This window comes from Leopardus geoffroyi, chromosome C3 (assembly GCF_018350155.1).
Source record: "Leopardus geoffroyi isolate Oge1 chromosome C3, O.geoffroyi_Oge1_pat1.0, whole genome shotgun sequence".
Taxonomy (NCBI): domain Eukaryota; kingdom Metazoa; phylum Chordata; class Mammalia; order Carnivora; family Felidae; genus Leopardus; species Leopardus geoffroyi.
In genome coordinates this window covers 27,799,245-27,824,142 of record NC_059338.1, presented here as the reverse complement: position 1 = coordinate 27,824,142, position 24,898 = coordinate 27,799,245, and the positions used below count along the sequence as shown (strand labels likewise).

Below are 24,898 nucleotides of genomic sequence, written 5' to 3'. Positions count from 1 at the left end.
ATCTGCGCTCTCACCTGCTCTCACAGCTCTGGGACAGGTTTCTGAAGTTTGTGTCATCATCACCTTTCCCTACCCAGAGGAGCGGTGTCATCTGGATATCTGGAAGTGTATTAGGCTTCTCCTTTGCTGTCACTTATGAGAATATTACCTTCTCAATACTGACAGAGACAGTCCTTACGAACCTCCGTGGTTAGCATTTCTCACCCGGAAATGGGCTTGTTCTTCTCTATCGTTTGTTTGTCTCCTGTCTCTAAATGTGTCCGGGTTTTGTGGCTCGCAATGCATTTGTAAAGAGTGGCCGGAGACATCTCTGGTGCGTGCTAACCTTTCTGGTTTTCCTGACTCTTCCATTTAGCTCAGCTATGAGAGGAAGTGGGGGCTGACCCAACACGGAATTCTTCCTGAACAATGGTTAAAAATATCTGGTGGCAGTTCTGAAAACTTTGTTGTTTCTGGCGTTTCCCAAATCTCCTGCCGAGTTAGGCTCCTGGGAGGCTTAGTCAAGGCCTGTATGCACCGTCAGCCCAAGGGCCATGGAGATCTGTGACTCAGCCGTCCTCCTAATTTAAAGTTTTGATGTGGAGCCTTATGAAATACGTTTCTTTAATCTAAATTAAATCCTTATTATCCATGGTCTACGTGCTCATTTATCCCTTCAGAAAGGTAGTAAGGCCTGATTTTCCTTTACAGACCCAATATGGGGTTCCCCCTCACCCCACTTAAGGGAACCCTGTGATCCACGTGTTCTGTGGTCCTACTTTGTACAAAATTACAGTTTTCTAATGTGCTCCATATGAAAGAATCCTAAGGTTTACAGTTTCACTTCCAAGAGGACACGGAAGTTTGCTTGAAACAGCATCAGGGCTCACGGGTTAAATGTACTGAAAGCCCTATCTCTGTCTATGGGCCCCTATGAAACAGAAGCAAGATGACATAGAAGTCATTGACTATACCCCTCCCACCTCTTCCTCTTTCACCCTGTGGACTCCAGGCTCGCCAGGTGATGGAAAGAGAGTTCAACAACCTGTTGGCCTTGGGCACAGACCGGAAACTGGATGATGTGAGTACTTGGCTGTGAATTAGGGGCCTTTGGGATTTGGCCATTGTTGGTTGGTTGGGTTGGAGTTCATGAGTTGTGCTTTCCTTGGGCCGATAATTGGTGGGGTGGTCAAAGGGAGAAGAGCCAGAGGGGATGGCGATGATGTCAGGGAATTGGGGGAGGGGGGCAAAAGAGCGAGGCCTAGCAGTAGGCCTGGAGAAGTCTCCACGAAACTCCTTGTACAAAAACTAAAGGCTCCTGTATGTTATACTTCTAGTATCTTCCAACTCTGTGCCCTGCCGCTGTCCTAACCACACAGGATCAGAGGTTCCCCCAAAGGCCATCTCCTTGGGATCATACCTTTTTCTTCCATTTCTCAGATACCATCTCTCAGTGCTATTGGCAGAGCATGATTCCAGCCTGCTTATTAGGATTCCCATCCTGTCATAGTGTGGTTGTTTGGAGGCAGGCATTATGCTGAGGTCCTTAAACGACGGGCTTGCTCGCTTGTTCCACAGGGCAGTTTGACACACTGGCTCAGACGTATATCATCACTGCTTCCTCTCCAGTTTTACTCTTGAGTTACCTTCATATCAAGTTAAGGTTCGCTTTTCTTGGCCCCCATGCTCGATGGAAACACAGCCTTTTCCCCTGGGTTTTGTCAGGCCTTTCCCTTGCGTTTAGGCTGGACTGTGTCCAGGAACACCTGCATGTCCTGAGCTCTAATGCCCCCATTGGAGATGCCTACCAAAGGGTTACCTGTTTCCTGAGGGTGCAGCCCCCTCCTCAGCCCTCCTCTCTTCTTCCCCCTTCCTCCTTCCCACCTTCTTCCCTACTTACTTTTGATCACCAACCTTCCCTGCTTTTGCCTGTCAGGTCAGGCTTGGCTGCCCTGGCTCCAAACAAGTTAAAAAGGAGCCCAGATTATTTATTTTTAGCTTCTCCATCTTCAATCAAATCTAGTTCTTCTGATCTCCGTTGTCTGTGTAGCTTCCCTTTCTACACATCCCTTCCCCGACCAATGCCTCTGTTTGGACTAGCGGACCTCCTTTTTTGGGACACCCTTAGTGTCACCTCCTTATCAATTAGTCTTTCTTAGTTGGGTTGGCCAGGGCTAAAATCCACCTTTGTGGAATGATTGCTCTGCTTCGGTAGATAGGACACGCTCAGGCATACACGGAATTTGTGGAGGGGTGTGTTCTTCACGGAGGTGCCTTGAAATATGGAGTGTGTTATTTATACACACACACACACACACACGTATATATATATATATATAATCACACACACGTACACATATGTGTGTGTACGTGTGTATGTATTCCTGTCAAGGAGATAAATTGCCAGACCCCACCAGCTGTCCCCACCCTCAGAGATCTTAATTTTTCCAGTGCCCCTGCCATGTGGACCCTTCTTTTATTCCCCACCCGCCGAGGATCTTAGCTTTCTTTGATGCTGTTTAGAAAAATGACTCCTGTATATCTTAGCGCGGTGCTTCCTAATTAGAAAGCTGTGTATTCCTTCAATCCTTATAAAAATATTCTTTGAAGGCCTCCTCTGGGCCAGACATTGGCCCAGGCATAGGGGTATACTGGTGACAGACAACTCATTTTATGCTAACAATCATCATGTGGGGCAGGTTATCATCCCCCTCTGACTGATGAGGAATTAAGCTTGAGGTGGGATTTGGTGGTGGTGGGCACAGGGGAGGTCAGAGATCCAGGGAGACTGTTTTCTGTCTAGGCATCTAGCACAGCATCAGCAACCTTGAGCTGTCTCTTGTTTCCTCTGTCAGTTCTGGTTCTCAGTTTCCCCTCTCAAGCTTCAAGGCCCTGGAGGGCTGCATCCAAGTCTCCCCCTACATGGAGAGCAGGACTTAAGGAAAAAGAGGAGAGGAACAGGAAGAACATCTTCTAGGGGACAAGCGATACAGAAACAAGTCTTAGCACTGGCTGAAGGTAGAAATCGAGAGAGAGAAAGAGAGAGAGAAAGGGAAACCACCCTGGGCTAGATTAAGGGTAGGATCATGGGCCAGACAGAAATAATGAGGAAAGTTCCTGATGAACTCAGGGATAGGATGCCTACATAGGAAGCCAGCTGCCATCCATTCATTTAACAAATATTTATTGAGTGCCTAGAGTGTTCCTGAGCACTACTCTGGGGCTGGGGATACATTGGTTGGAACTAAAAAGATGATGGTGTCTGTCCCATGGAGGACAGAATTTGAAAGTGAGAGGGAGAGAGTTGAGGGAGGGGAGTGGAAGAAGGAGAGAGAGAGGGGGGTGGTTAATGAAATACAGTAAAACCTTGGTTTTCAAGCAGAATTTGTTCTGGAAACATGCTTGTAATCCAAAGCACTTGTCTATCAAAGCAAATTTCAAGAACCATTGGCTCGGTCGTGATCATGTGACCTTCAGTGTCACAAACTATATCACAAGACATCGCTCGTTTATCAAGTTAAAATTTATTACCAACATTTGCTCATCCTGCAGAACACTCGCAGAACAAGTTACTCTCAATCCAAGGTTTTACTGTAATCCCATAAGTACATGAAAAACTGATACCAGTGTGGGTGCTGGGACAGAGGTACATTGTGCCAAGAAGTGATAGGCTTTGGCCTCCTCAGAGCACAAGCAACAGGGGGCTTGGGGCCGGGAGGGGTTGAGGCAAGAACTGGTGGGTTAATGTCTCTTGTTCCTCCTGCAGCTCTCTGCCTATACCCGTTCTGAGAACACCGATTGGCTTGGTCGGGGTGGAGGGGGGGGTGGTGCTGGAGAGATTAGACATGGCTGCCAAGCAGGGTGGAAGTGAGCTCTTCCAGGGAGGATGGGGAGGCCTGTGCAGAGGGGCATCCTGTAGAGTTTTGGCTCTGGGTGCCTTTGGCAGAGATAGTTTGGAGACTCCGCTGACAGATGGCCCACCACCTCCTTTGGGGGAGCCTGCCTCTGATCTGCCATCCACCTGACCCATCGCTGTCACAGAATGCTCTCACTTGATCCCATTAGGGATAGGCAGCCTGAGAAAGAGGGCAGATGATGTTCTTCCTATTTTATGGACACAGAAATGGAAGCTCAGAGAGGTCACTTAACTTGCCCAGGGACACATAACTAGTAAAATGGTAGTCAGGTCTCCTGACTCTTGGCCTGGTGCGTTTCCGGCACACCCTGGGCTGCAGCCAGAGGGAAGGCAGGAGGGGTTGGGTGGGGCTGCTCGGTGCCCCTGGGAGGAGGCTAGGAGAACGTGAAAGGTCAGTGGGCATCCCCAGCCCAGTGTGAGATGACGGGGCTGGGCAGGGAAACGGTTCAACTGCAGGATGGTGCCAGGTCTGACCAGAGGGGACCCCACCCTACCTGGCGACAAGGAATCTGAATCCCCGGGGGCTGCTGGGAGTCCTCTACTTCGCCCCCATTCATTTTACCGACGGAAAAACAGGGCCAGAGAGAGGAGGTGACCTTGCCCCCGCTCCGTACCCCGCCTTCCAGTGGGACGGGAGTGGCACCCCTAGAAGCAGCCGCGAGCGCGCTTCCCGCGGGCAGGGAGTGAGGGCCTCCGCGTGTCCCATGCAGGGCGAGGACAAGGTGTTCCGGCGCGCGCCGTCCTGGAGGAAGCGCTTCCGGCCGCGGGACCCGCACGGCGGCCTGCTCGGCGCCTCGGCCGAGACGCTCCCGGCCGCCTTCCGCGTGGCCACGCTGGGGCCGCTGCAGCCGCCGCCCGCGCCGCCGAAGAAGATCACGCCGGAGGGTGAGTGCCGGGCCGCCGGAGGGGCCTGCGGGCGCCGCTGCACTAACGCTGCCGCCGGGCCGGCGGGCGGGCGGGCCCCCGGAGCGCGCGCACTAACCGCCGCTCTGTGTTCTCCCGCGGCCGCCGACTCCTCCCAGCCGGGACGGCGGGGGCGCAGAGACTGGAGCCCTCCACGGTTCGGACCTACTCCTGCTGACCCCCCTCCCGCCCCGGCTCTCGCGGGGGTGTGCCCGTGGCGCGGGGTAAGTGGGCCGGGCCCGGGCCGGACACCCCCCCCCCCGCCCCCGCCGCCGGCGGCCCCCGCTCGCGCGCTGTGCACCTGCCAGGCCCGCACTCGTCCGGCTTGCCCTGCCCGCTGCCGCCGCCGCCGCCCGGGCGCTTGGCGCTTGGCGCTTGGCGCTTGCAAGCTCGCTGCGCATGCATGCGCCCCAGACCCCCAGGGACGACTCCCAGCTCACCGTGCAATGCATCTCTCTCTCTACCTCTCTCTCTCTCTCCTTCTCTCTCTCTTTCTCTTTCTCTCTTTCTTTCCCTCTCTCTCTCTTTCAGCTCGCTCCCACTATCTCTATGGACACATGCTCTCCGCCTTCCGGGACTAGCCACGGCCCCCAGGGCCAGCGTCCTCCCGCTGGGTTTCACAGGCTCAGCTGGCCCTGGCCTCTCCTGCTCGTTCCCTGGTCCTCTCACGGCTCCTAGTCTCGTCGTGACTTTCCAGTTGCCCTGGATCTCAGAATATACTCGTCCAACCCCTTCGGCATCCCACTACTCTGAGTCCCACCGTGTGTCCTTTGTAAGTCTCTTGTTGCTGTGGCTGGGACTCGAGGTTGTCCATGCTTGGGATTCTGCAGAAGGGACAGGACAGCAGTAGCCCAGGCGGGGTTGTGACTTCACCCTCCCTCTTCTGGGCCTAGCCAGCCTGTTCTGGACTGCGACCTCCACCAGATACCAGGATGCCGTGCCAAGGGCTGAGGATGGCCCTTCCAAGAAAACGGCACTTCGGACTCTGCCTTGCTCAGGCTCTTGGGCCTTCTGGTCCCTGTGCACATCCTGCTTGTCTGATATCTGGTTTGGGCACCCCCCAGCATTAGCCCCTTTTCCCACCTTATCTCCACAACGGCAGCTCCTGCCTCCAGAACCTCTTTGGGGGCTGGGAGGGGCTGCAGAAAGCCCCATTCTCCCTCAGATGGTGAGGCTGGGGAGGAGGAAGGCTAAGGTGGTGATTCCAGGCTCTTGCTTAAGATGAATCCCAAATGTGAGTTGGGGAAGAATCTGAGAAAAATGGGCCTCTGAGCTTTGGGCCAAGGGTAAGGATGGGGAAACTCTCAGCCCTCATACCCAGTAAGAAGTGCAGGCAGGTCAGCTGGACAGAGAGCCAATGGCCTGCAGTAGCCTTAAGTCCAAAGAGTGGTGGGAACGCCTCCTACCCCAGCGGTAGGGTGGAGTTGCTGCTGGGGCAGGGCTGGGGGTTGTGTGGGGTCCTGGCTCTGGGGACAGAAGAGAGCTACCCATGCACCGTCTCTTCTGCTCAGCATCCCCTCCCTTGCTGTCCTCCTCTGTCCCACTTTAGTAATCCAGCCCCTAAGAATATACCCAGTGGGTGGATTGAAGATACACTGACCTTCAAATCAGATGTGGGAAAAAGGTAGTCCGGGGTTCTCTTCCCCTGATCTCTTAGGGAGAAAATAAAGCTTCCGCTTTAGTGAGTCATATTCCAGGTCCAGGAAATCCAGTGTCGATGAAGGTCTTCACTCTCCTGCTTGCCCCTAAATCAGCCAGTCCTTGTTCAGGGCTCTCTCAGTGTGCAGGGACTGCCTCCTCCAGAAATTCCTGAGCCCCACCCAGCTTCCACCATTTTAATTGCTTCCCTCAGGCTGCACGGTGGCAACCGGGGCTGGGGGATACAGGTCCTAGTTTGGTCGGAATGTCATTCCCAAGAAACCCGTCTTAATCCACTTCCTCGTCCTGCCAAAATGCCTGGACATGTTTGGGGCCCAAGTTCAGGGGGGAGTTGATGGAACCCAGGGCTTCATCCAAGTGAGAGGAGAGGACACGTGTCTGGAGCATGTTTCCTGGAGAGGCGCCAGTTCGTCACCTACAGGTGGCCGAGCAGCTGGTTTGCAACCTGATCGACTCGGGTTCTGAGCAGGGGCTCGGCTAACAGGTGGGATAGTGGGTCAGAGCACCCTGGCCCGCAGGAGTGATGGAGCCTGGGACGTGGCCAGGGCTCAGAGCCTTCTGTTTTTCGGCAGAGCAGAGGTCTGCCAGGGGCGGGGCTGGGTGGGCTCCCCTAGGTGTGGGCAAGGCCCCCCACCTACCCTTGTTCTCCCTGGTTGTTCCTCGCCCTGCCTGTCCGTCAGGCTGCTGCCAATGGAGCTGGACGCGTTCTTGAGCAGAAAATGAGTTGGGTGGAGAGAAAAAGCCCCTATCCTTGGGTAACGGATGTTAAGATTATGGAGAAACCCCAGGTTCCTAAGATTGGTGGAGTTGGGGATCGCAGAGCCATCTGACTGTGTCAGGGGACTTTTGATGGACTAGCTCAGTGGGAGATTCAGCCCCATCTTCTCCTCTACAACTTGACCCTGTCATGGTTGGCCATGTACCTGGGTCTCTTCAGGGCATCTGGGGAGGTATTGCAGGGAGGTGATGGACAGGAGAGCTTGTCCATTCAGTGATGGAAGGCTGTTGTCTTGGTGTATCCCTTGCCTCACAGTCCGTGTGCTTTTTATTTGGAGAGTCACCAGTGACCCGAAGCCCCCTCACCAGCCTGCTGTATCTTGTCAGTTCCCTTCTCAGTACTGTACTGGCCCAGTGCGTCAGGAGTGGATGTGCGGGGGTGTATGAGTGTGATTGTGTACGTACCAATAAACAACCCGATGGTTTTAAGACAACCTACACATGGCTCTGGTCTTTTTTTTAACTTCGCGTTCAGCTGACGTGTCCAGCTTCTTCCACCGTCCTAGGGCTGTGCTCCTCTGGGAAGTCAACATCAGAGTTTTAAAAACATACAGTCAGTAACCTTCTGTTTACTTACATAACCATGGGGTTGCTAGAGGTTAATGTGCAGGTTGCCTGTGCCAGGGGAGTTGAGGAGCCCCGATGCTGGACCTGATTTATTCCTTCTCCCTCTCTGCTCACCTGGTCATGCTCCACTGCCTCGTGGCCTTTCCCACGGCCCCCAGGGCTGCCGCTGCTATAGGCCCCCTGCTCGGGATCACTGCAGCAGCCCCCGCAGCCTGTAGGTCAGAGGCCTGCTCCCTCCACATGGCATGACAGGCTGCCTGCGACTTGGCTCCAGGCTCCCGCCCCTCCTCTCACCAGTCTGAGTCCGCCGACCTCAGAAACCTGTGTCCGCCAGCCCCAGCAGCAGAAGGCAGCAAGAGTGCCTCTTGCCTTTGCAGCGCGAACCTTCCAGACCCACCTGGAGCATCTCCTGGAAGGCAGGACCAGCCCCTCCCCGGCAGAATTGGAGAAGCGACAACCCTTTGCTCGCTGGCACTCTGGAAGCCACCGTGCCGTGTGGTGTCTCTCCTTGTCTCTTCCCACACGGCGCTGTGAGGGAGCCCCTCGGGTCTGTCTTCTTGATCTCCGTATCCCCTCGATAGACACGCTCGAGAGAATAAATGAACCGATCTTATCTCAGAGGGTTCTTGTGAGGATGATTATTAAATAAAGCTCAACACTACCGGGAACTATTGTGTGCCAGATGCTGTTCTAAGCATGCTCAATGTATTAGCTCACTTAGCCCTCACAACTCTGTGTGGTGTTATCTTTGCCATCTTGCAGAACAGGAAATTGTAAGGCTAAGAACCACACTTCTTAAGTGTGGTTAATTGTAAGGCTAAGCTGGTGAGAGACAGACGTAGGTCCCAAAGCTAGCGCGGGGCCCCGTCCTTAACTGCAACACATATGTGAAAAGTTCTGACCATCTGCCAAGAGCGCTTACCACTTACTAAATGTTACTTGCTTCTCTCTTTTTTACTTTTTTTTTTTCTACTTCTCTTTTAAGTGAGCTCAAGCCTCTGCCCCTTGGCTAAGCCTCCCCCAGTTCCCTGTCCCAAACCCACACTCATACTGGAGCGCCTGGGTGGCTCAGTTTCCGAACCCACCCTCCTGTGGTGCTTGGCTTATGTTCGTCTTTGGACTGTGTTTCTTCTCACCTAAATTGTGAACTCCCTGAGAACAGCACAATACACCATATCCTTCCCAAGGCTAATGCCGTCCCAAACACTGATGGTACGGGAAGGTGGAGTCCACCAGCACCCATGACAGGGTGCGCCCCGGACAAAGCAACCTGTGACCCGGAGAGGGCACACAGGTGAGGGAAGGTGCTTTCCTTGTGTTTACACACCTCTGGGGTTCCCCCTCACTCCCTCCATGACCAAAGGTAGAATAGGCCAGCCTTGGTGGCCAGCTGGCCACAGGATGAGATCCGAAGGAACTCAGAAAAACTTTTTTGGGATGGGAAACTTTCCCAGTGTTGCCACCCACTGGGATGGGGAATGTGGAAGGAGCAGGCTTATGTGGAAATGTGAGTTTCGTTGTAGACCTGCTGAGCTTGAGATGAGATCCCAACATCATGTTTCTGTCAGCATTTGTAGGAAAGAAGATTCTAGGTTTCTTTCCCAGAAAGAACATGCCTCCCCTAGGGATGTTCTAAGCAGAGCTAGAGGCATAGAGTCTGGGTCTGGTTGTTGCCCGTGGCTGAGGGGTGAGGCACAGCCCAGATTGCCGTGGGGTGGAGATTTGGGGTTCCCATATGGGCCTGGACTATAGGTCCTTAGCCAAGACCCCAGCCTCACCTGGAACCTTCAGTCTTTCCTGAGTTTCGGCACACCTTTAGGCATCTCTGCCCGAGCCTGGAGCCCAGAAGCCAGGCAATGAGACAAGTCCAAGGGGGGGGGGGGGGCGGTGACATCTTGGGGGTAGGGTTTTATCTATGACAGAACCTGAACTGAGGGGACTCCTCTCCTTTCACCCTCCATTGTCTGCCCCCCTCCACCTCCCTCTCCAGGTGCAGCATTAAAAATTTTTTTTAATGTTTATTATTTTTGAGAGAGGGAGAGAGAGAGAGAGAGAGAGACCGAGCAGGGAAGGGGCAGAGAGAGAGGGAGACACAGAATCCGAAGCAGGCTCCAGGCTCTGAGCTGTCAGCACAGAGCCCGATGCGGGGCTGGAACTCACAGACCGCGAGATCATGACCTGAGCCATAGTCGGCCGCCCAACTGACTGAGCCACCCAGGCGCCCCTCCGGGTGCAGCATTTAAAATGTTTTCCACTTTGCGAGATAGATTACGTTGAGAAGTTAGAGATCTAAGCCACCAATAGTACTTGAAGCAACAAATAGTACTTGAAGGTCACACTAATTATCTAAACACCCTAAGAAGTTCCTATCTACACTCTCAACAACTGATATGCCGATTCCAAGTAATTCTTCTTTTCGTTCTAGCGCATTCCCTGAAGCCCATTGTTAGGTAACATTTGATTAACCTGGCTTGATTTATTGCAGGTACTTCCACTGGAGACCGGATTGAAGCTAATTTCTCTAAAGAACTACCACTCATTATTCATTAATTGGAGTCTTATCTGTATTTTAATTGTGAAGGCTAAGCATTTAGTTTAAGAAAGACCCAGTGCATTGATGACAATTGCTCATTCTGTGCAAATAACGAGTGAGGCTGGCTTCCATTTGGCCATGTCTGCTATTCACACCTGTGAGATTCCAGCAGCTCGTTTCTCTTTCTCCGGTGGAAGGCTTAAGGAGGACGTAAAGACTGAAGAAGAAATAAGTAGACAATGGCCACCACCCCTGACCACGTTCAGGAACTATTAACCCTGATGGCTTTTGCTGAGGACTGTTCATTCTTACCAGGTCGTGAACATGAACCTCAGTTTCCAACTGACATGATAGGTAAAGAAGAATAAACTTACCAAATACGTGCAGCCACTCCAGAGCCTATCAACTCTGTAGAGATGAGCCCCCTTCTTCATGGCCACCCCAAGCCCCCAGTGAGAAGCAAGTCAACTGAAGGTGGTGGGATCGTATCCACTCGGGAGCTTGGGAGGTGCCAGGGGCAGAGGAAATGAACTCGAGGGGAGCAGATCCCCCTTGAATGTGTAGCTCAGCATTTTCAGTGGTTCGTAAGGGAGTGAATGTAAATTTGAGAACCAAGGTGTGGCAATCGGGCTTGTGGCTCTCCTCATCTCCAAGGGCGGTGAGTCAGGGGGAGCTAAGAGCCTTAGAAATGACATTGGTATTCCTCTCCGGCCCTTTCAAGGTGGTACGACTATAAACACAGTGACACAACTCAAGAACAAAATCCCACAGTGGGGCAGATTAGGCCAGTTTGTGACTCTCAGTTGGCCCGGCCCTGACTGGTTGTTTGGGACAGATACACCCCGGGTGGGGGGCTGCTCCCTTCTGCACCCTCACCTCGGTCTGTGAGCCTGCTCTGAGGTTTCCTTCTTCTCTTCCTTAGGCAGAGTTTCTGGAGAAACTCTGGGAGCCAAGAGTTGACTGCCCTCTTCAGGAGCAAGTCAGGAGGGGCAGATGTGGGGGAGATGGCCCAGCTGAACCCAGGGGTACACTGCAGAATGGGTCACAGAGCCTGGTAGGTAAAACAGGGTTACGTCCATTGTCAAGGGCCCTGAAGAATTGGGTGGGGGCTACAGTGTACCACGCTGTGAATCCCCAGACTTCTGTAATGATTCTGAAATTTATAATTTGCAGTACATCAGACAAGTTTAGCCTCAAGCAGTTGGAATTAATCAAAATTTTAGTAGATGTTCACGAGCCATTCAGATTCTAGCTCCTGCTATCTCCCCAGCTAGTCCTTATGTAATTTCTGTCCAGAATCTTCTCTATTCTCCACCCACCTTCTCCCCTCAGCTGGCAGTTGGAAGATAGCATCCCATATGAAGAAAACCCCAGCTTCTCTTCCTGTGATTGTTGGTGAGGCCCTCCCCTCGCCCCCAGCGGAACTGCCGTCATCCTCTGAGCTGTGGGCATGGGCCAGAATCCTCTTTGGCCCGGAGGAATGGAAGGGTTTGGTAAGGGGACATGCTAGTTGGCCTGCCTGCGAGGAAGTGGCAGTGTCTGACCCCAATCATGCTGATTTAATCCCCTCCCACTTTCCTGCAGGGCTCCTGGTAACTTCGCACCAGAGGAGAGGCAGGGAGCAGGGAGAGGGGAAAACCTGCAAATTCCCACCCTACAACCCTGCCTGCAGGCTGTGGGATGAGCGCTGGGCACAGAGCATGCTCATTAGTTGGGATGGACCCCTTGGGGTTTGAGATGGAGCACACAGACCGTTGCGGTGTCCGTGAGTAAGAAAGAGTGACACAGAATGTTTGCCAGGGTTTCCTCCTTGTCCCACAAGGTGTTTGTGGATCTGGCTCTCACCCAGCCTGTGGACCACACCCCGCTCCCTTCAGAATGGTAAAAAGAGTGGGGCTCCCAGTACCTGGTGACCAGCAGCAAGGTAGTGCCCCAGCTGCTTTTGGAGCCCCATCAGCTCCGATCCTTAGCAGGCCTGCCCCCTGAGGTGTGTCTGCACCACTGGAGGGGGAGGGGCAGGAGCGGCGGGCACCCCCTCCCTCCACATCATCACAGACATTCTTCTAGCACCCAGTCTTTATTCGTTTTTTAAAAAAGAAATCCAAATAAGTTAGCAAAAAAAAAAAAAAAAAAATACAAAACAATGGCAAAACCACACAAGGCTTGGTTAAGAAAAGAAATCACCCCCAAGAGCCCCTGCCCCCCTCCCTGCCTGCCCCTGGCCACTTGTGCACAGGAGACCTTGGTCAGATGGCGGCTTTACAAACAACACAAAACATAAAACCACTGGAAGGTTCCCGATATTCACTGCAAAAGCTTGGCCCCCCAGGGACTTGGGAACAGAGGATTGTTCCTCTCCCTTTCCTCTCCCTCGATTCAGGGCAGGCCCAGCCCAGCCCCTGGCGTCAGGAAAAGACAAGAACAGAAGATGCACACAGCCTGTCCTGGTCAGGACACTGTCATCGTCTCTCAGACCGTTTCTTTTGAGGGGGTGGAATTGGAGGCTGCACTATGAACAAAGGGAAGCTCCTGAGTTTGCCCCGAGACAGGGCATACACGAGGGGCACTCTGGTCCCCTGCTCTATTTCCCGGGAAACGGCATGCTCCTTGCTGTAAGGAGTCAGCTACACGAGAGCATCCGTTCCCTCTCTGGGTGGCGAGTTAACCTTACATGGATGAGGAAGGGGATAGGCTGGCATTTGATAGCCCCAGCACTGGCCCTCTGGCATCAGGACAGCCTGGCTGAGGAAGCCCCAGCTGCGGGGGCGGTGGCATCTGTGGCCAGCGTGGGGGCTCTCATGGACGCCCGGCCTGGCAGACAATCTCAGTTGGGCATGGTTTCATCTGGGAAGGCCACAGAGACGTCTTCCACTGTGATGCTGTCCACAATGGAGGTGAGAGAGTGCAGGTTGTGGGCGTCCGTGGGGTCAGCCGTGAGCAGGTGATCTGTAAGGAGAAGGGGGGAGGATGTCACCTGTGTGATAAAGGGGGTTGCAAGACCCAGGACAGGGAACAAGGTCTTTGGGGGTGGCACAGGCTTCCCAGGACAGATGAGTGCGCAAAACTCAAGAATCCTACCCGCTAGCCCATGCCTTTCCCAGTGCCAAGCATATGTGTGTGTGTGCGTGTGTGTGTGCACGCGTGTGCATGTGTACGTGAACACTGAACGCATGTGCCTTCTCTCTGAGCTCCCCTAGTGGGGTTAGGATTTGAAAGCAGCTAGTCTGAGATGGAGCCAGGACGGTGTATCCTGGGAGACTGGAACTGTCCTTTGCCGGCCCAGTTTTGCAGCACCGACTCGGCAATTCCCAGGGACCCCTGGGGCAGGGACATTCCCCTCTCCGTGGAGAAGGTCAGGCACCAGGCTTTGGTCGGGGAGCTGCAGGAGGCCTAGACCACTCCTTAGCTGGTCAAGGTCTCAGGGAGGCACAGGGCCTCGCGGCCCACCATTTGGAACCCCGGGTTCAGCAGTTTCCTGGAGAAGCCAAAGGCAAGAGGACTGGGGCAAGACGCAAGGTAAAAGGAGACAACTGGGCCTAGAGACAGGCTGATGGGGTCAAGCCAAGGTTATGAGGGTCCGGGTCTCACTTACCCCCTGTGTTGGGACCAAACTCCAATGTGCTGCCCCACTCTGGACTGCAGGAGGCGCTGTGGGAGCTGCATTCACTGGGCACCTGCAAGACGGGGCGAAGGCCCAAGGTCAGAGCACAGCCATTCTTGATGGTGTCTCTCTGTCCAGTTCCAATGGGCAAAAGCTCCCCTTGTGGGGCTGGAGGGTGGGCCACAGGCTGCAGCCCTCCAGCCTGGGGCGCCCCTGGCCTCAGGATCTTCCCCATCAGCAACTTTCATGTCCCCGTTCCCTGCCTGGCCACAGAGCCCCTACTTCCAGGCCTTTCTTGTCCTCCATTCTGGGTGGCGATTCTGTCCTCACAGGACACCCGGTTTAAAAGGGTTCCTGGTTTTCCTGACCTTACGATAAGGGTGAAGGATAAGGTGAAGGAAGCAGGTGCAGGCCCGCTGGGGTTCTTGAGAGACCCTGGGTAGGTGTTGCCTCTGCTCAGCCACACTCAAGATGGGGTGGTGGGGCAAAGCGACGCTTGGCCTTGCCTTTTGGATCCCATCCCTAGGCGCTGGGATTAATTCTCACTCCTACCCAGGCTGACTCTGGACTTGCTCTTGGATCCGCCCGTCCTTCTGTTCTCTGCCACCCCCCCTCCACCTCTGCTTCTCCCTGTGGCCTTTAGCTTGGCCTGAAAGGACAGAGGGACACAGGAGGTCAACTTGACCACCCAGCTGTGAGGAAGGAGGGGGTCCTGCAGCCCCCCAAGACCCCACCTGCTCCAACCCTCTGACTGAACTCCACACTGGGGTCCCGAAGCCGTCCAGGGGCCTCCTGCGCCCCTTCCCCCTGGGGCGGCTGGGGGGGGGGACCGCTCACTTACCCCTGGCTGGGGCCCGCCCCCGCCCCGGTACCGGAGGTCACGCTCTTCCTGGTTGAGGGAGCTGAGCAGGGCCTGTAGGCGCTCGATGTACTGGATGGCGCTGCGCAGGATCTCCACTTTGGGCAGCCGCTGGTTGGGGTTGAGCAGGGTGCTCCTCTTCAGAGCCTCAAAGGCCTCATTCACCTTCTTGAGCCTGCGCTTCTCCCTCAGTGTGGCCGCACGCCGCCGGTCCACGGACACCGACTTCCTCTTACACACCTTGCAGGCCCACGGCAGGCACTGGCCCAGGCAGTGCTCGGGGGTCCCCAGCCCCTTGTCTTCGAGGGGCCCTCGGGCCTCAGGGCTCAGGCTGAGCTCAGTCCGCTCGTAGCCCGGCGGCTCGAAGGCCTGGAGGTGGACGGGCAGGTAGTTCTCCCCGTCATAGAAGTGGGGTTCCTGGTAGAAGTAGGGGGATGTCTCATATAGCTCCATGGGGTCGGAAGAGACTTGTTCCTGCCACTGGCCCCCAAGCTCCTGCAGCCCCTCACGCCAACTGCTGGGTGCCATTTAAACCCTCCCTGCTGGCATGGAACCAGAGATAAATATAGCCAATGCCGCAGAAACCTGAGCCCCCCCTAAGCTGTCGCTGCACATCAAGACGTTTACAGTGGATTAGATGTGATTCCCCTTCCCTCTGCCCCCAGCCCCCACCCCACCCAGCCCGCTTGCCCCAGCCTGGGCCGGCTCCTGTGCACGGGGAGGGAGGCCGTCGGTGTAATTTGATTAGTTTTCATTTCTCAGCAGCCCCCGTGGGGCAGGGGAGGTGGGGGAGGACACACATTCTCCTCTCATCTGCTCCTTTCAATTACTCCTAGCCGGGCGGCCTGCCTGCTGTCTCCTTGCTAGTCCCAAAGATGTGTGTGTGTGTGTGTGGGGGGGGGGTTGTTGAGGGGAGGGAACAAGGAAAGGCAGGGTTCAGGCTGGAAGAGACCTTAAGAAATCAAAGTATCCATCCCCCGGCTTCCTGACAGCACCTTAACCAGGCTCCATCAGTCAGAAGCATGAGACTGCTTCAAATTTGGGGCATGTGTGTGGGCTCAGTGTCCAGGGGTAAGAAGGATTGAAACCTGGAGGGTCAAATGGCTTCAACTTCTGGGTTTTCAAAGCAGCCTTGACATCTTATGTCGCTTAGGTCTCCTGTGACGGGGGAAATTGAGGCGAGAGGAATTTTTTGGTCTTTTTGGCAGGGGTCAGTAGAGGTTTTCCTTTTAACTCAGTTGGTCAGGGGCAGAGCAAGAATTAGAACTAATAGGCTACACCTTTCCCTCCGTGGCAAGGTCAAGATCTATTAAACCCTCGGCCTCTTCCCTCTCTCTCCCTCTGGATCGTTTATCTGTCCTTCTGTGTCGCCTCTTGAACTCTGTTTCCTGCCCCCTTGGGACCCCAAGCTTTTCCTGAGTGGGTGGAGTGGGAGGGAGAGAAAGCAGAACCCTCCAGACTCACTTTGACTCTCCCTTCTCCTTGACCACCTGGCTCGGTTGTTCCGCATCTTCCTGTCTAAGCCATCAGTTTCACACGTAGCATGTAGGTCTCAAATGTCAGGGGGAGGAGGGACTACTTAACCTTCCAGCTTCTCAGTCCATGGTCACCCCTCAGCAGAGTTTGGGGCCTGAGAGGACCAATGCTCCCAATGCTGTGGGCAGGCCTGAGAGACCAGCAGAGAACAAGCTCAGTCTTCGGGCTGAGGGGTTGGTCACAGGGACGCCCTAGGCAGGGTCTCTGCCCTTGAGGACCTTACCACTTGTAGACCCCTGTGGTCGTCTAGTTCCACCCAACCCATGATGCCTCAGTCCCCTTCACCGGTGGCCATTGTCCAGCTGCTACTGACCTCACAAGGCAACCCGTCCCACTGAGGTGCAGCTCTGCCACAGGGAGGCCTTCTGGGTTTTGAACTGCCATCGGTTCCCTCTTTTATTCTTGGGTCCCCATTTTTCCTCTAGGAACCCGTGGACTAAGTCTGATCCATCCTCCACTTGACATTTGAGATTGGTGTTATAAGTTTCAATCAGTGGCAAGGACAGTAAAAGGAGGAAGTATGGAAGTATGGTGCTGGGACTCAGAGAGGGTTTCTCAGGGGAGGTGAGATCCAACTGGAGCTTGATGGACCTGGATGTCCTGTCGCTCGTGGTCTATGGTGAGGAGCCGGGAAAATGCCGGTGTCTGTCTGGGGTAGGGAACAGAGATGAGGAGGGGTCGTAGCTAGACAAGAAAAAACCCCACACATGTTGAGGAAAGCAATGGGGTCTTAACTGGGTTCTTGGCCTTACCAGTGTGGCAGCCTGGGGGCTATGGGTTCTAAACCCTGCTTTTGACCCCGACCAGCTGGGTTGAGGAAGAATTGCTATTTCTAACCCACATCCTTCCAAGCCAAGAAAAACCTGGCCTCAGTTTACACTCCAGTCCTATGAACTTTGGGAAAAGAAGGATGGTGAAGTTACCGTGGAAACCAAAAAATTGCATCATTTTGTCCTTTTGGGATCCAATCTGCCTTGCCCCTAAACAGTGTGTTCGCGTCCTCTAAAAGTGGAAGCAGGAGAGCTGGGCTTGTTCTGATTTCCAGGATCTTACTATCTGGTTGGCAAACATGGACACTGAAACGTGAATGTTAAATTATAATGTGAGAGAGAGCTATTTTAATTCAGCAGTAAACACAGGGGCCGTGATCGATTGCCAGTGAGTGGGCTCATCAACTGAGTGTTTCAGGAGTTTATAGAAAGTCAGAATCACCAAGTCTGGGTCTCTGTGGAAGGCTTGAGGAGGAGGAGGGTTTGTGCTGGGTCTTGGGGAACAGGTGAGAATTAAATGAGAAGAGAGGAAGGGGGCACTGGGTGGAGGGTTTGTATGGCACACGGGGTCCAGTTAGTGGGCGATTGGACAAGTGTGTAGAGATGAGAGGAGGCCCAGCTGAGCGTGGAGGGACTTGAAAGCTGAGGCAAAGAGACCACATAGAAAACCATGGCAGTAACCCAGGAGTGGGGTGCTGGAGGCCTGAGCAATCCGCTCAGGCAGGAGGATGGATTCCACCAGGAGAGGATGCATGTTTCGGCTGGCCAAGGGGTGTGTGTGTGTGTGTGTGTGTGTGTGTGTGTGTGTGTGAGGTAGGAGGATGATGGTTGTATTAATGAAAGGGCACCCGGTACATGGCAACACCCAATAAATGTTAGTCCCTTTCCTTGCCTTGTCCTGTCCTCCACTCCTGCCCCCCCCCCGTCTATTGCCTTGGCCATTATTGCCTCCAGGGGACCGGAAGAGCAGGAATGGGGGAGGGAAAACCCGGTCTCACCCCAGGTGCCTATATATTTATTCACTCAACTCTTTTGATCAAGAAACCTGTATTGCACGTCTCGCACTGGGTGTTGGGGTCACTGATGTGAAGACGATGTGGTCTTTGTGCCTGCAAATAGTCACAGCTGGGGAAGATGAGCGCACAAAGTTACCTAACCAAGGTGGGAAGCGGTAGGTGGTAAAGGAGTACTATCCTGTAATCCAGAGAAAGAATTTATTAATTCCCCCTTCATCGGCTGAACCCAGTTCCCTAGGAGCCCACTCTGTGTCAGTCCCTGGGGCTGGGACGGGACCTGGGTGAGGGCACTGAATAGGAGCCTATGGGAGCACCCATGGGATTGATGGGAGCGTGGCTTTGTGCGTGTAACGTTTGCTTCTAACCAAATGTGAGGGTGGGGCTGCAGGGCTAGAGTGATCTTGTGCGTCCGGGTCTCAGTGCATCCCTGTCTGTAGACGTGCTTGCGTACGTCTGCCCAAGTAAGTGCCGAGGACCACGTCAGGGCTCAGCTGTGGGGCACAGACCCTCCCAGGCTCCAGAAGATAGGGTGGCCCAGGTATCTCTGGCCTCAAAACCCTGATGGGGGGTTGGCCCTCTATCCACCCTGCTCCTCTTTCCTAGCCGAGCTGTGGAACAGCCGCATTTAGGGGCTTGGCCTTCCTCCCCTGCACACTCACCCACCCCATGCAGGCTGCCCTCTGATGGATGGGAACACATTGGTGCCAAGCACAGAACAGCCTTTGTGCTCCACCACCAGCGGTGATCCATCAGCTCTAACCTGACAGCAGGGCGTCGGGCCCTAATCCCCATCCCTGCTGGCTTGGGCACTCAGGGCCCCCTGCCCCGACCGTAGCCTCCTCTAGCCGTCCCCTGCTCCCTCCGGAGGAAGCCCTTATCCCTGGTGGGGGCTCCAGGGCCAAGCTGTTTGTGTCCCCACCCTGTCTGTCTCAACTCGATTCTGTCTGTTTGCCTGCTGGGCTGATCTCATTTGCATGGTAGTGGTTGGATTTCAAAATGCCCAGAAATCCCCTTCACCTGCCTTGCGGGCCCTTCCTCCCCACTCTGCTCTACGTACTCAGCCTTACTCTCTGGCTCCTAGCCTCTTCCAGTCCCTGCTGACCTCGCAGGTGGGCTGACCTGGGCTGCCATGTTGTTTGGCCAACATCAAAGCAAGTTTCCCATTCTGGAGCCTCGATTCTGGAAGTAGAGGAGCAAGAAGGAGAAGAGTCTGGAAGGGCAGGAGCCTCTGGCTTCTCCGTACAAGCCCCCCCCCCCCCTTTTGTTTTCTTAGCCTGGGTGTCTGGGTGTTATGGATGGGAACTAGGTAGGGCTTGGGTGGCAGAAATGTGTGTACAGTTCAAGGACCTAGATGCATGAACGTGGCATCCAAATCAGCTTGATTATTGGGGGAGCAGTAGCCTTGCAAGCAGGGTGAGAACCGATCACAGAATCATAGAATATCAGAGCTGGGAGGTAGCCTAAGGATTAGCTAGTCCACCTTCTTCCTTCTACACACTGGGAAACTGAGGCCCAGAGGTGGGGATGTGACTTGCCAAGGGTGCACAGAGCACTAGTGTCAGAAGTGTGAAGGGGGCCTGATCTTAGGCCTTGGGGCTGAATCCCAGCGCCTCGTCTCCCTCCCTGAGCCTGACAGGTGAGGAACATGCTTCAAGTGAGTACCTGCTTTCCGGGTAGGAGGCAGTGAAGGGACCGGAGCTGCTTTAGGCTTCGAATGGAGAGTCAGGGAGATGTGGAGAGATGAACAGAAGATAGGAGAGACGGGTGAGAGACACTAGGCTGGAGAGACCGAAGGAAGCCTGAGGGTTTGAGACAAAAGGAGAGGTCTCGAGGCAGATGGGAGCCCCAGCTGAGGGGTGAGGGGTGTGGGGGGGGGGCGCTAGGCCTCCGGAGGCCACACATTGTTTCCATTGAGGACTGAGCATCAGATAACCACTGGGAAATCCGTCCCTGCCTGGAATCTGGAGCTCAGAGCCAGGCTCATTCATCAAGAATCTCTGGCCTTGGGGTGGGGGAAGGTGTGGGCCTGGAGGCGGAAGGGAATGGGTCCCCAGGGAGTGGGGGTCATGGAAAGGTGATTGGTGGACACAAAGCACAGAGCTAGGTTTAAAAATAACCAGACCAGATTTCAGCAGAGAGTGTGCCAGTATGAACCTGGGCGCCTTTGGAAATACGGCTGAGGATTTCTTATGCGTGTTCCGTGTTCCTGTGTGAGCTGGGCCTTAGCTCTGGATTAAGACAAATACTGTGAGGAAACGAAGGGCATGTGGAAGAAGGAACCCCGGATAAGGAGTCGGGGCACGTTGGTGTTGTTTCTCCTCTCTGGGTCTCATTTTCCCTGTTTGCAAACCAAGATGCTGATATGAATGATCCAAGTAGCCCTTTGAGAGGTAACATTCTTTTTCTGACTCAGCACGTGGGTCTGGAGGAAGTGCTCCTAGGGTCAGAGTCGGACTGTTTGGAGACTTGTTTGAAGCGGGCCTGGCCCTAAAGAATGGACCTGTAGGATCAGAGAGGGCAGGTTTCTTTGGATGTTTTGTCCTTTTCCCGTCTCCACTTCTGCTCCCATACTCAGTCTCACTGAAGTGCAACCAGATGGTTCTCGGGACTCATTTCGGCCCACCTAGAACCGCCTGGCATGTATTTGTCATCCTCGCCCCCGGACTTAGCCCCCCACCCGGTCCCCTTCCTTTCTAACCCCACCCCATTCTGTCTTCCCTGTGGATTCAGAAGCTTCTGCCCTCACTGTGGGTTCAGAAGCTGCCCCACCCCCTTCCACTCCATAGACAGCTTCTATTTCTGCCTCTTTGACAAGTTGTGACATATTTGGGAGCAGCTGCTGCCTGGGTGGAGATGCCTTTGCTTTTCTTCTGGCTCTGTCTTCTCCTCCCCAATACCTCTCCCAACAGCCACCCCTTCCCAGAATGTGCTAGAAGACCCTCCCTGCATTCCCCTCTCTGGAACTCAGACATCCAGCTTTTCCTAGGTTTCCGCAGGAGTGGCCCAGGCTCTAGACTGATAGAAAGGGAGTCTTCTGGGATAGAAAAGTCAGGTGACTGGGTGTGGGGGATAGGATCTCTTCTGCCAAGTCCCAAGCTGTGTGGTTTGAGGCAAGTCTCTTCCCTGCCCTAGGCTTCATTTTTCTATCTTCTAAGATGGGGGCCATGAATAATGTCTTCCCTGCCAACAGCAAGTTGTTTTGCCACCTGTTAACTGTGAGGACTTGGGAACTCTCCCCGTCCTATTGATCCCATTACTCTTGTCTTCTCTGAAGATTTTATTTCAATGTGACCCACAAACAGAAATCAGTCCATTGAAATAGATTCAGGAATGATAGGGAAGATAGAATTAGCAGGCAGGGCCATTAAAAGAGCTATTATAGATATGCTCAATATGTTTAAGGATTTAAAGAAAAACATGAACATAATGAAGAGAGAATTAGAAGATATAAAAAAGGATTATAGTTCCACTGGATGGGATTATATATTAGTCTGCTTTGTTGCCATGACAAAATACCATAGACAGGAGGGCTTAAACAGCAGACATTTATTTTCTCACAGTTCTGAAGGCTGCAAGTCTGAGGTCAGGGTACCAACCAGCACAGTTGGGTTCTGGTGAGAGCTCTCTTCTTGGCTTGGAAATGGCTGCCTTCTTTCTGTGTGTTCACATGGCCTTTCTTCAGTGCATGTGTACAGAGAGAGAGAGATGTCAAGCTCTTTTTATAAGGGCTCCTAATCTCATCAGACCAGCCTCTCACCCTCATGACCTAATTGCCTCCCCAAAGCCCCATCTCCAAATACCACCACACTGGGGGCAAGGACTTCAACATATGAATTTTGGTGGGAATACAAACATTCAGTCCATTGCATATCAATAGCAGATTAGACTTCTGCAGAAAAAAGTTCACTGAATCTGAATACAAAGCAATAGAAATATCCAGAATGAAACACAGAGAAAATAATGTGAACCACATTTCACTGACTTGTTGGAAAACATCAAGTGGACTAACATATATGTAATTGAAGTCCCAGAAAGGGGCAGAAAAATGTTGGAAGAAATAATGGCTATACATCTCCAAATTTGGGGCACCTGGGTGGCTCAGTTGGTTAAGCACCCGACTCTTGATCTCAGCCCAGGTCTTGATCTCATAGCTGTGAGTTCAAGCCCTGCATTGGGCTAGGCGTGGAGCCTACTTAAAAAGAGATTTCCAGGGGCGCCTGGGTGGTTCAGTTGGTTAAGCGTCCAACTTTGGCTCAGGTCATGATCTCATGTTTCGTGAGTTTGAGCCCCACGTCGGGCTCTGTGCTGACAGCTCAGAACCTGGAGCCTGCTTTGGATTCTGTCTCCTTCTCTCTCTGCCCTCCTCCTGTGTACTCTGTTTCTCTGTCTCTCAAAAAAAAAAAAAAAAAAAAAAAAAAAAAAAAAAAAAAAAAAGATTTCCAAATTTGATGAAAACTATAAACTCATAAATATAAATCATTTAATAACTCCCCCAAGAATAAACACAAAAAACCACACCAAGGCATATCATAATCCAATTTCCAAAAACCAGTGGTAAAGAGAAAAATTTAAAAGCAGCCAGAGAAAAAGTGGCATGCTATATATAGGGGAACCAAGTTAAAAAAAAAAAAAAAAAGTACTGATTTATCATCAGATACTATGAAGACCAGAAGACAATAGAACAACATCTTTAAAGTGCTAAAAGAAAAACTATAAACCAAGACTTCTATATCCAACAAAAATACCTTTCAAGAATGAAGGTGAAGTAAAGACTTTTTCAGACAGGGAATAGCTAGCAGAGTTTATCACCAGGAGATAGTCACTGTAATAAATGTGAAAGGAAGTTCTTTAGGCAGAAGGAAAACAATACAAGATGGAAACTTGAATCTGCATAAAGGAATGAAGAGTATCAGAAGTGCTGAACATGTGGGTAATATAAAAAGGATTCCAAATGCCCCCCTCCCCCATTTAAAATTTTATTTAAAAGATAGTTGCCTATTTAAGGCAGAAATAGTAACAATGTGTTGTAGGGTATATAATATAAAAATAGAGTTATGAGAACAACAGTACAGAGAAGGGGAGGTGGGAAATATACTGTTATAAGGTTTCTGCATTATATGTGAAATAGCATAATATTATTTGAGAGTAGACTGAAAAGTTAAAGATGCATATTGTTAACAGTAGAGGAGCTTCTAAAAACTAAAATGAAGCTAATAAGCTAATACTAGAGATAAATTGGAATGTGAAAAAATACTCGGTTAATCTAAAAGAAGACAGGAAAAGAGACAAAGAGGAACAAAGAGCAGATGGGACAAATTGAAAACAATTTATGAGATGGTAGATTTACTCCCAACTGTATCACTGCATTAAATGTAAATAGTATGACTGAATAAACAGCAATATCCAACTGTAGGCTGTCTGCAAGAAATTAACTTGACACGTAAAGACACAGGTTGAGAGTAAAATGATGGAAACGTACGTACCATGCAAACACTAATCATAGGAAATTTGAGGGATCCTGGCTGGCTGAGTTGGTGGAGCATGTGACTCTTGATCTTGGGATTGTGAGTTTGAGCCCCATGTTGGGTGTAGAGATTACTTAAAAAATAAAAAAATCTTAAAAAAAAAAAGAAATGTGGAGTGGCTATATTAGTATCAGAAAACAAATTTCAGAACAAGGAATATTACTAGGGATAAAGAGAGATACTACATAATGATAAAGGGGTCAATTCATCAATAAGACATATTAATTTTTGAATGTCTATGTACCTAATAATAGAACTTCGAAATAGATGAAGCAAAAATGACAAAACTTAAGGAGAAATAGATAAATCCAAGATTGTAATGTTTTTATTAATTTTGAAGGGGAGAGAGAGAGAGACAGAACATGAGCAGGGGAAGAGCAGAGAGAGAGGGAGACACAGAATTCGAAGCAGGCTCCAGGCTCTGAGCTGTCAGCACAGAGCCTGATGAGCGGCTTGAACCCACAAACTGTAAGATCATGACCTGAGCCGAAGCCGGATGCTCAACTGACTAAGCCACCCAGGCGCCCCAATACATCCAAGATTTTAGTTAGAGATTTCAAAAATCCTCTCTTGGTAATTCACAGAATAAGTGGGTAAAATCAATGAAGAAACAGAAGACTACTCATTCCATCAATTTGCCAGCTGATGTTTGTAGGGTTTTCCACCCAACAATAGGTGGCACACGGAACACTGACCAACGTAGATCATATGCTGAGCTACTAAAAAAGTCTCAATAGATTTAAAAGTACTTATTCCAGAAAGAGCATGTGCTCTGACCACAATGGAATCAAACTGGAAACCAATAACAGAGACTTCTAGAAAATCCCCAAATAATTGGCAATTAAACTTTTAAATGACCCATGGATCATTACTTATTGAGTCCTTTCTGCCAAGATCTGTGCTAAGTGCTAGATAACTGTAACTCATTTAACCCTCACAACGATCCCCATAAGATAATTACTATCATCAGCATTTTGCAGATGAGCATCCAGAGCCCAGAGAGGGTAGGCAGTTGGTAAACTGTAAAGCTAGGACCGCAGACAGAGCCGTCTCATGCCAAGGCCCAACTCATGATTAGTATGTTAGTCAATAATCAACTAGTTAGAGTATTTGAGATGGGTGCACTAAAGAAAGCTGTGCTGGGGAGCCCTGTTGGGCCTGGGGGTGGCGGGGGGGGGGAGTGCATGGCTGAGCCATTGACAAGCTGCTTGCCTCCTCTCCAACTCCCCATCCCCAGTCTCACCCCCAGGCTTGGTG

The 24,898-nt window shown here is 52.1% G+C and overlaps 2 protein-coding genes across 13 annotated transcripts in view; one reads left to right on the top strand and one right to left on the bottom strand.

The window, feature by feature from the left end:
• The window catches only part of PPFIA4 (PTPRF interacting protein alpha 4), a 55,207-nt gene extending 43,676 nt beyond the window's left edge, over positions 1 to 11,531 (top strand). For 6 of the 12 annotated variants that reach the window (XM_045456432.1, XM_045456436.1, XM_045456431.1 and 3 more), the window contains 4 exons: positions 992 to 1,060; positions 4,606 to 4,780; positions 4,918 to 5,022; positions 5,330 to 7,672. In XM_045456432.1, coding sequence (XP_045312388.1) covers positions 992 to 1,060; positions 4,606 to 4,780; positions 4,918 to 4,976 — 303 coding nt within the window. In that variant the 3' untranslated portion in view covers positions 4,977 to 5,022; positions 5,330 to 7,672. Of the gene's footprint in view, positions 1 to 991; positions 1,061 to 4,605; positions 4,781 to 4,917; positions 5,023 to 5,329; positions 7,673 to 11,256 lie in introns of those variants that run through there. The other 6 variants (XM_045456435.1, XM_045456434.1, XM_045456437.1 and 3 more) reach the window with 2 other exon arrangements.
• Positions 11,532 to 12,621: 1,090 nt separating this feature from the next.
• Positions 12,622 to 15,351, bottom strand: MYOG (myogenin). The gene is made up of 3 exons (XM_045456425.1): positions 14,777 to 15,351; positions 13,927 to 14,008; positions 12,622 to 13,280 (listed from the first exon to the last, which is right to left on the bottom strand). The coding sequence occupies exons 1-3, from the start codon at positions 15,320 to 15,322 to the stop codon at positions 13,159 to 13,161; spliced, it is 750 nt and encodes a 249-aa protein (XP_045312381.1). The 5' UTR covers positions 15,323 to 15,351; the 3' UTR covers positions 12,622 to 13,158.
• Between the last annotated feature and the right edge of the window lie 9,547 nt (positions 15,352 to 24,898).

Coding starts and splice junctions, on each gene's coding strand:
- MYOG (XM_045456425.1), bottom strand. CDS start 15,322: ATGGCACCCAGCAGTTGGCGTGAGGGGCTGCAGGAGCTTGGGGGCCAG. Junction 14,009..14,776: donor GGGGCGGGCCCCAGCCAGGG/GTAAGTGAGCGG, acceptor CCCGTCTTGCAG/GTGCCCAGTGAATGCAGCTC. Junction 13,281..13,926: donor GTTTGGTCCCAACACAGGGG/GTAAGTGAGACC, acceptor TTCTCCTTACAG/ATCACCTGCTCACGGCTGAC.